Raw genomic sequence first — 9,561 nt, forward strand, 5'->3', positions numbered from 1 at the left:
AGACGTTGGATATTGACTAACCAATTACGTATTGTCATAATTGCAACGACCAATCATAATTCAATATGTCGTTTCGTCATATATATATGGAAGTTCTAGTTGGATGGTGACATAAACAATCATTTCTTTTACGTTCTTCGATCAACAGCAACAGGTTCTAAGTACGAAGAAACCTCTTCAGCAGCAGCCATTGTATCTTCAACGCGCGGGTCGCGATCAGTTCATAAAGTATCTGATAAACCATCTTCTGTTCTGCATATTTTAATATTTTAATATTGACATACTTGCGATGTAAGTAAAATTTTATGATTTTAATATACACTTACAATTATAGGCTAAATGGATCATGTAAGATAGGGAAAAATTGAAAAAAATACTAAATAACCGTTGGAAAATGTAAATTTGAAATATTTAGCGTAATATTTTATATGTGAATCGTGTAATATACCATCGTGTTCGTATTTATACTAGCTGTCTGACAAGGTACCATCATTGTATATAATTACGCTGAAATCATTACGTATTTAATTAATAGCTAGAAAAGAATAAATTTCTCGTATTCTCGTTGTACGTTGTGTAATTTTATTCGAACCTATTCAATTTATTTTGTAATTGAATACATTAGCGAACTATATTACTTGTATTACAGAGGAAAATTTCGATCGAATTTACTTAAGATACAAAAATGCCTGCACCAGAACTTGCTGATTGCCATAGTCGCAAAGCCAACTTTAAATTCAATTATAAACATGAAGTAAGTTAATCGTATAAATTATCTATTTTTATTTATAAATTTATTTTTAGATTATTATTTTATTTGTTTTATTTATAGATGACTTATAAAATTTGTTAAATATATTGTTTTTTGATAAACTAAATTTTATATAAATTATTGTAGGAAGCACGTAGAAGGAGAAGTGAAATCTCTGTGGAGTTACGTAAAGCTAGGAAAGATGAACAATTACAAAAACGACGGAATTTGAATATAGGCAAAGAATCACGAAATTCTGCAAGTGAAAATAATCATTCGATTCTTTCTACATCTATAGATGAAATTGTTAATGGTATGAAATCTTCGGACGAAACAATTCAACTTCAAGCGACGCAAGGTTGTAGAAAAATGTTAAGCCGTGAAAAGAATCCCCCTATAGACAGTATGATTCAGTGTGGAATTGTTCCGCTATGTGTTGCATTTTTGGATTATCATCATAAGTATGTAGCAATTTGGACAATGATAATTTTAAATATTAATGTTTTAAATATTAATTTGTATGAAGTATTATTTATATCAAATGTTTGTAGCGCTGCATTACAATTTGAGGCAGCGTGGGCTCTAACAAATGTAGCATCTGGTACATCAGAACAAACTCACGTTGTTGTTAAACATGGCGCTATACAAAAATTGGTTGCATTACTTAAATCTGCATCACCCAATGTTGCTGAACAAGCTGTATGGGCACTTGGAAACATTGCTGGAGATGGACCAGTAGCTCGGGATCTTGTTCTCGCATATGATGCTATGCCACTTTTACTAGAATTAATTAAACCGGACACTGCTGTATGTACAATATATATTTATTTTAATGAGGGTATAATATTTTATTATTATAAGTAAAATTAAATTTTTATTAGGTAACATTTACACGTAACATTGTTTGGACTCTGTCAAATTTGTGTCGTAATAAAAATCCTCCACCCCCATTCAACGTTGTAAGAACTGCTCTTCCAGTATTAAATCGTTTACTTAGTAATAATGATAAAGATATACTTGGTAAATTGATTATACTTTCTTTAAAACTTGCTGCATATCTAATTATAATATAAATCTTTTAATTATAAACAAATTTTTCATTGTAGCTGATGCTTGCTGGGCCCTTTCATATCTTACTGATGGTTCTAACGATAAAATACAAGCGGTCGTTGAATGTGGAGTTATTCCGAAACTCGTACAATTACTAAATTCAACTGAAGTGACAGTTTTAACACCAGCGCTTCGAGCTGTGGGAAATATAGTTACAGGAAATGACACGCAAACTGATGCAATAATATCGGCAGGTGGTTTGCAATATTTGGGATTATTATTACAACATCATCGTACTAATATTGTTAAAGAAGCAGCATGGACTATTAGTAATATCACTGCTGGAACCATGGAACAAATTCAACATGTCATAAGTGCTGGATTATTACCGCCTCTAATACACGTTCTAGAGTGTGTAAGTAAATTGTTCTTCACTAACCATTTAATTATTAGAAATAAAGCATTATAAAATTTATCTTTTAGGGAGATTTTAAATCTCAAAAAGAGGCAGCATGGGCAGTAACAAATTTAACTACAAGTGGATCAGTACAACAATTATCCCACCTAGTAGAATTGGGAGTGCTTGCACCATTCTGCAATCTTCTGGAAGCTAAAGATTGGAAAACAATAATTGTTGTTCTTGACGGTTTAACTAATATTTGTAACGCAGCAGATAGAATGGGAGAGATTGAACGAATAGCTATTATGATAGAAGAAATTGGTGGTTTGGATAAATTGGAAAATTTACAACATCATGATGTGGAACAAGTCTATCAAAAAGCTACCGCAATGATAGATACTTTCTTCTCAGAACCGGTAAAAAGATATATAAAAATTTAATGTTTGATTATTAATAATTTTATTTGAATGTCATGTACAAAATTTTTTCCTAGGATGCACAGGAACCAATATTGACAACATCTGTAGCTGATACTCAGTTGGAGTTTAAAGCAAATGAGACAGCACAAAAGGGTTTCAATTTTTAAAATTCCTTAATCAGTTTTGTCATTTAATATGTTAGAGTGTGTTTCAGTTCATTTTGTAAATAGGTTTACATTTTTTCGTCGTTGCAAATGAATATTAAAGACAATTTTTGCCCCTTTTATAATGCTTTATTGACATTTTGTGTCTTCCACGATATCAATTTCCAGTTAATATTCCTTTCTATACATAGCTTTCGAGCTATTTGTTTATTTTTCTTTTTATTAAAATTTTCTTTATTAGCCCTGATATTAATTTCAAAATCTTTTTGTGTAACAAATATATATTTTGCAATGTTTTAACAACTATTTTTAAAATTATTTTAATATTTTGTTTTTTCTTATCAAATTTATAACACATCTTGAAACATTTATTTCTATATTTAATCATTGTGAAAATTTTATTTAGCAAGTATTTTCATTATTATTTTTATTATGTATGTGGTTTTTAAAATTGTGTCTTATAAATACTAGAAATTACTGATACACATTACAATTTATATGTATTTTTTAATAAACGTTTAATACAAAAGTTAACACGTATTGATAGTAGTAGTTCTGAATAATTTTATATAATACAATACAGTCATAAGCATTAAATAAAAATGAGTTTTTCAGTTAACATCTATATATTTAGAATGTCGTAGTTGTAAATACTTAATAATAATTACAAGCTAATATAAACTTAAGCAAATACAATTTCTTACTATAAATAAATCTATATAATACATATTTAACCATTTTAGGCTACAAAGACTAGATGGAATTATAATATAAATTTTTTACTTATTACTTAATTAGGAGTATTTTATGTAAGCACACAAAATGTATTCAAGATGTTCTTGGACTGGCAAGTTATTTACGTGCATTGTTTCATGTAAAAATTTTGTTCGCATAACTGTTAAGTACTAGTATAGAAATATTAATGTGACAAAATATTTATTTAACATACTGCTACTTATATAATTATTTTCTCCTAAACAAAATGTTTTATTTCTTTTTCAGCTGAATTTGAAGTGCATTTAAATACTTGTTTTTAAGTTTTAAATATTACTATCGACCAAGAATAAAATCACTTTGATCATTTACTAAGAAATGGTAAACAAATGCAGCTTTTTTTCGGTCAATTGTTGCTTGAACGATCTGAGTACGACTTCTTTGATTTCTATCACCTCTACTTCTTGGTGGATCTCTTAAGAAAATTGATCCAAATATTGTTGCTATAACATAATTAGATAAAAAATAAGTTTATTAATTACAGTAATAAATAAACTAAGTAGAGCCTTACCAAGGGTTTTAGCATCCAATTCATTATCTTGAGTATGATTTAATAATTCTTGTAAAAAGTAACAAATATAAACAAAAACTGTTCTTCTTATTTCTGGAAGTTGCATTACAATCTATACAACAAAATATTTTTAATAGTAAAAAATATAATATTACCTTTGTTTAAATATTTTTAGATCTACACACCTGTTTGCACTGTAAATAATTTGTTGCTGCGGATAAGCATACACTATGCAAATTATATGGGATTAGAGGTTCTGTTGTAGATTCTAGAAGTAAAAGTAATGCTTCTGCAACCGAATGTACGCTACCAGCTTTGAGGAAGTTAAGGAATCAAAATTATTTATAATAATGTAAAAAATTTTAAGTCCTTTTTAAAGTTAAAATTAAGTTTTTTAGTTGAATTAGGATACGCATTGGATCTTGGCTCCAATTGTCTAACCAATCTCTTATAGCTATAATTTCACTAGGAAGTCCGGGTGTTTCAAAAAGCCCCGTCGTTTTTATCCCATGTCGATACAATCTATCTACTAATAGCCATATTTCTTTAGGTATAGCATATGGTTCTTGAGAAAGATTTTTATTATTTTCCTAAAATTTGATGAAAATAATATTAACTTAAATGATTTTTTGAAGATCTTTTATATGTAGGATATTTCATTTAAATATTTTGGAAATTGTTGATGATATTAAAAAATACTTTAGATTAAAACTGAATTGTGAATATAAATGATTTTTTCTCAAATGGAAACAGAAATAATTTACATTTTGTTTTTCTAAACGATATTGTTACGAATATGCTTACAAGTTCCATTAGTCTACCAATAGGAATTTCTCTAATTGGTACTGGAATGTGAACTAAAGCTTCCATTGAAGATCCGAAACAGCTTCTTTCATAAGTACCTAAGAAAATTATATAGTCTGCTTTTCTTGTTTTTTAAAAGTAATGTAGTGGCGATTAAAAGTATTGCTACCTGTAACAGTTATAAATATATCCTTTCCTCCTTCTAGATGTAAAATTAAAATGTCATATAACTTATCTTCTCCAGAATTTAATTTACATGCTGATCTTTTGTCAACATATATTTCAAATCTAGTATCACATTTCTCTCCTAAATGTAATATACAAATAGAATTATAAAATATCCAATTAGGTTAAAAAAAAAAAAAGAAAAAAATCATACCTGGTTTTATAAAACCTTTAAACGGTTCTATATCCAACCAATCTTTACAATAACTAGCGTCGCCTAATTTTTTTATGAATTCAAATTGAACTGGTACCTATGAACAGCATAATTATTTACACATGACAAGTATATATGTTTTAAACATTTATTTACCTGGCCAGTATTAGCAATAATAAGTTCTTTGCTACTGGGTTCAAGAAATTTCAAAGTATCAAATATGATTTCTGTTGTATCAACCATCACTTGCGGTAAAAATTCGTTTTCTAATTTATCAAGTTTTTTCATAACTTCTTCATGAATTTTACGATACTTTGTCATATCTATGATCCTGATCTATAAAATATTAGATATAAAAATATAAAACTCAACAACATATAATTTCTGTTCTATTAAAAAAATATTTACATTTACCTGAGAATCAAAAATTGCACTAACGGGTTTATGATCCGAAATTTTTAATTCAGAATGACTTCTGTAATCTATAGACGTAATTGCTTCTCCTTTCCATAGTATACGATCACACCATGCTGGAGCTCTGCCTTTTTCACTACAATTAAACATATTTATCCTTATTAAAAAGTACAATAAAAAGAGAAAAATTCCAATGTAATTGTTAAACCTTGAATCCCAATTATCAGTGCCTGGATCATATTTATATGTTGGTTTAAATGTAATTTTTGCTTCTTGAAATCCTTGTAAAACACGGCCTAATCGTCGTTGTTGGCCTAATTGATCTAAAGCTAACAGAGGGGCATAATTTTCTGCCTCTATATGTTGTTTAGCAACTAGAACATCCATTTCTGTTATTCGATAATTCAAATCTCCTAACCAATAAATCTGGCTATATTAAAAATTTTGGTTTTTAAATATATTTCTGTTGATATGTACTCCGAAACAATAATTGAAAAGAACTTACTCATGATCCTTAAAACTTTTAGGTGGAACATATTTTGCGAAAGATAATCGCGCACATATATCTGCATAATCTTGGTTTCGTCTTTCGTATTCTTCACAATGTGCTGCTAAATGAGCATTAACAAAACAAATAGATGTATTGTGAATAGAACAGCTTACTGCTACTCCTCCTTTGTTGCCCTGATAAGATTGAAATGTTACAATGCTGATTTTTAATTACTTATAAGATATAATAAATATATTACCATTTTGCCCATGATACCAGTACCTACTGTATCAACTGATACATCTTTTATGTATGGTACGTGACTATGTAAAGCATATATAAGTAACATCATACCAACTAATCTCACAATAGCTACTTGCTCATATACACCCTCTGGATGAAGGGATTTTGCTACAACTTGTCTATAAACATATTAGTAACACAAATAACAATAATAATATTCAGATATTGTTCAATAATATTTTTGTATAATTATAAAATCATAAATATTCTCTTATAAATCTTATACCTCCATTCTTCTTCTCTTGGAGTATCATTGAAAAGAAATGCTTCTTTAGTTAAATCTAATTCTTGAAATCCAATTGCATATACATCAGGAGGTGTTTTATCATAACTCAACCATTCATGCAATTTAATACCATTTGGTGGTTGGCCATTTACATTCCATGTGCCAATAAATATACTGTAATAAATTCATTACAAACTAGTAAATAAAAATACATTATACATAGTGTATAAAAAATATAAAACAAACCGAAAGATTTTGCTGTATGTATAATCATCTTCTTTGCATGCCATTTGATATCTTACTGCTGACTCTCTGGCAGCTACTGGTGATTTGCCAGAAGCAATGCTGCGTCTTGTTACAACTAAAACTGGACTTTCTAAATCCACCAACTATAAGAAAATATTAAAAAATTTTCATTATTAATCTCTAATTAAATTTAATTTATTAATTTACTAACTAAACTAACTAAATTTTTAATTTACTAACTGGATCAGTATTATCTTGTATTTCTTCATTGGTATTAGAACTCAAGTTACGTGTATTTCCTGTTAACTTTTGGACCCACAAAAATTCTGATGCTGAATTCTTAGTTTTTTGATATACTGAAATGATTAGAAAACATACTCTTTACTAGGAACAGAAACATATTATTGATAACATAAAATTAAATGAGCAATAACGCATGCTTACTTTCTATAGCTCTAAATACTTCAGACACCAAGGAGCTAGTTGCTACTCCAGGCTTCATTTCAAATACTAAATGTAATTTTCTTGATGTAACATTCAGATAAACATCTAAACCATCTTGTTGCTTTTCATCAGTATCTAATAAACAATATTCGATAGATTATAGATAAAAGTATTATGCTATTTAATTAATTTAATTATGCTATGTAATTTAGAATTACATATATGACTGATTATTAAACATATAAATAAATTAAATAAAATTACATACTTATATTACATTTGAAGTCTTGATCAATAGGCAATACTCTTTCTATTGTAAGATCACTATAAACTTGAGGAGGTGTTCTTGAAGTAATTAAAATAACCAATGCATGAGTAGTTCCTTTGTTAAGAAGTGCTATAATTCGTGCAGCTTTAACCCAACCTTGTATCAATGATGCTTCCATTGCCTTTGCAAATAATTAAGGTTTTATAGATGCACATTGGTTTATAAATATTCTTTAAAAACACAAGAAACAATAATTTTGCTTTTTAATAAAAGGATACAATTATTACAGTCTCTCCTGAGACAAATTTTGATTGTACAATCATTGATTGTTCTGATGATGACATATTTATCAATAAAATATTACTTGTTTTCCAAGAAAGTTAATAGAAAATCCTTGTATGGTGAATGAGTGTTCTTCATATAAATAAGAAATGTTAACAAAAATTATAACTTGATTCTGTTACAGATTGTTTATTATTACGTTCAATAAGAATAATTTACAATTTGTTTATGCTAACAGCAATAAAACGAAGTAATGTCAATAATAATAATTAATAATACAATTTTTATGAAACTAGATAAAATGACTATTTTTTGTCGAGAAGTTTTCATCATAAAACGTTATTTTTTCTTGACTGAAACATTACCTTTCTTTATTTATACCATAATTCAGTTATTCTTGCATTTTCTTCATATAGACTGTTATATCTTTCTAAAATATATTCCAGTGTTATTATTGAATAATTGATATTATATAGTTTAATTTATCACTGAATAAATAGGAGTGACAAAGTATAATAATTGACATTAAACATGATTGAATCCTTTTTCTTTCTTTCGTATGTGTCAAAGAAATGAGTGATGTATACATAAGTATGTAGCCAGCTTCGTTAGTTTTTATATAAGTGTAGGTTGCATGAGTGTGTATATATATATATATATATATACGTATATATTCGTTAATGAAAATGTGTATACAGAAATGGAGTGTTTTCATGAGATGAGAAAGATAATAGAACTTTACTTGTTTTATAAAGTAAGATTTTATTAAAACATCAACATCTTATGTACACACGTATATGTGTAATGTGCTTATTATATTTGTATAATATTCGCTGATACATAATCTTTTTCAAGTAAAATAAATACGTGTTGTTTCACAGTGTATTTACACCACTTTTCATAAAACAGAACTAGAAACTTTCATCAATTAAACGTAAAATGCAATATTAGGCGCGCAAATGTAATTTCCCTAGTAAGCAGGAAGTACCTACATTATAAATTGAAAAATGTGCTGACTTCCTGAAGCGCTGTAAGTAAATCTTCCTTTTCTAACGTATCCATTGACCATGCCGTTTACTGCAATGGCGGTATAGATATTTCACGAAGAAGAAAGTGGATTTTCTGCAATGTAAGTGAATATTGTTTTTGTTTTTTCATTGTACACTCACATTGAATATAAAATTGTACAATTTTCTACATAAACTTATATAAAATTCATATTATTACAACATTACAGGATGATTACGATTTGAGTGGGCAAGGTCTAGTTGTACTTTTATAGACTATAGAATTCAGTTTCTTCCATATTGATCAGTGTACTAGCCAATATAACATAATCTTACTTATAAAAAACAAAAAAATCCAGTTATTGATAATAATTGTTCCTCAAGGAGTTTACCGGCTTACAAGAATAGGACACCAAAAAATTCGCGGTAATCCTTCCCGACGTCTTAGGTTAGGATGATTTAAGTATTGTTTAGTGATCTTATGTACTATAATATAAGAAGCAAAATTTTAGTTTGATATATAGTATTTATAATTTCATGTATTTTCTTATACATTTAATTATGGTTAATTTTATAATAAGTAAAATACAATTAAGTAAAATACAATTAATGCATGTTGTATTAAAAAA

General features: G+C 27.8%; 3 protein-coding genes across 8 annotated transcripts in view; 2 read left to right on the forward strand and 1 right to left on the reverse strand.

Annotated features, from left to right (window-relative positions):
• The first annotated feature begins 113 nt into the window (after positions 1-113).
• LOC122527322 (importin subunit alpha) lies at positions 114-2,904 on the forward strand. The gene is made up of 8 exons (XM_043651391.1): positions 114-291; positions 652-754; positions 899-1,212; positions 1,303-1,558; positions 1,633-1,771; positions 1,858-2,216; positions 2,285-2,617; positions 2,695-2,904. The coding sequence occupies exons 2-8, from the start codon at positions 686-688 to the stop codon at positions 2,785-2,787; spliced, it is 1,563 nt and encodes a 520-aa protein (XP_043507326.1). The 5' UTR covers positions 114-291; positions 652-685; the 3' UTR covers positions 2,788-2,904.
• A 487-nt stretch (positions 2,905-3,391) lies between these two features.
• On the reverse strand, positions 3,392-8,536 carry LOC122527321 (type II inositol 1,4,5-trisphosphate 5-phosphatase). Of its 3 annotated transcripts, none has more exons than XM_043651389.1 (19): positions 8,296-8,536; positions 7,922-8,057; positions 7,644-7,824; positions 7,376-7,510; positions 7,172-7,287; positions 6,932-7,074; positions 6,686-6,859; positions 6,416-6,578; positions 6,172-6,350; positions 5,875-6,096; positions 5,667-5,802; positions 5,409-5,588; positions 5,253-5,349; positions 5,043-5,180; positions 4,874-4,971; positions 4,482-4,659; positions 4,255-4,382; positions 4,070-4,181; positions 3,392-4,001 (listed from the first exon to the last, which is right to left on the reverse strand). In XM_043651389.1, the coding sequence occupies exons 2-19, from the start codon at positions 7,985-7,987 to the stop codon at positions 3,835-3,837; spliced, it is 2,613 nt and encodes an 870-aa protein (XP_043507324.1). In that variant the 5' UTR covers positions 7,988-8,057; positions 8,296-8,536; the 3' UTR covers positions 3,392-3,834. The 3 variants fall into 3 exon arrangements, with proteins under 3 accessions (XP_043507324.1, XP_043507325.1, XP_043507323.1); XM_043651390.1 differs by having other exon boundaries at positions 7,922-8,052; positions 8,291-8,536; XM_043651388.1 differs by having other exon boundaries at positions 8,291-8,536.
• Positions 8,537-8,818: 282 nt separating this feature from the next.
• The window catches only part of LOC122527308, a 7,650-nt gene continuing 6,907 nt past the window's right edge, over positions 8,819-9,561 (forward strand). The window contains exons 1-2 of one of the 4 annotated variants that reach the window (XM_043651362.1): positions 8,819-9,054; positions 9,163-9,380. The gene's annotated coding sequence lies outside the window, so the exon portion shown is untranslated. The remainder of the gene's footprint in view (positions 9,055-9,162; positions 9,381-9,561) is intronic. The other 3 variants (XM_043651363.1, XM_043651365.1, XM_043651364.1) reach the window with 3 other exon arrangements.

The sequence above is a fragment of the Frieseomelitta varia genome, unplaced genomic scaffold (assembly GCF_011392965.1).
Source record: "Frieseomelitta varia isolate USP_RPSP 00005682 unplaced genomic scaffold, Fvar_1.2 scaffold_215, whole genome shotgun sequence".
Taxonomy (NCBI): Eukaryota; Metazoa; Arthropoda; class Insecta; order Hymenoptera; family Apidae; genus Frieseomelitta; species Frieseomelitta varia.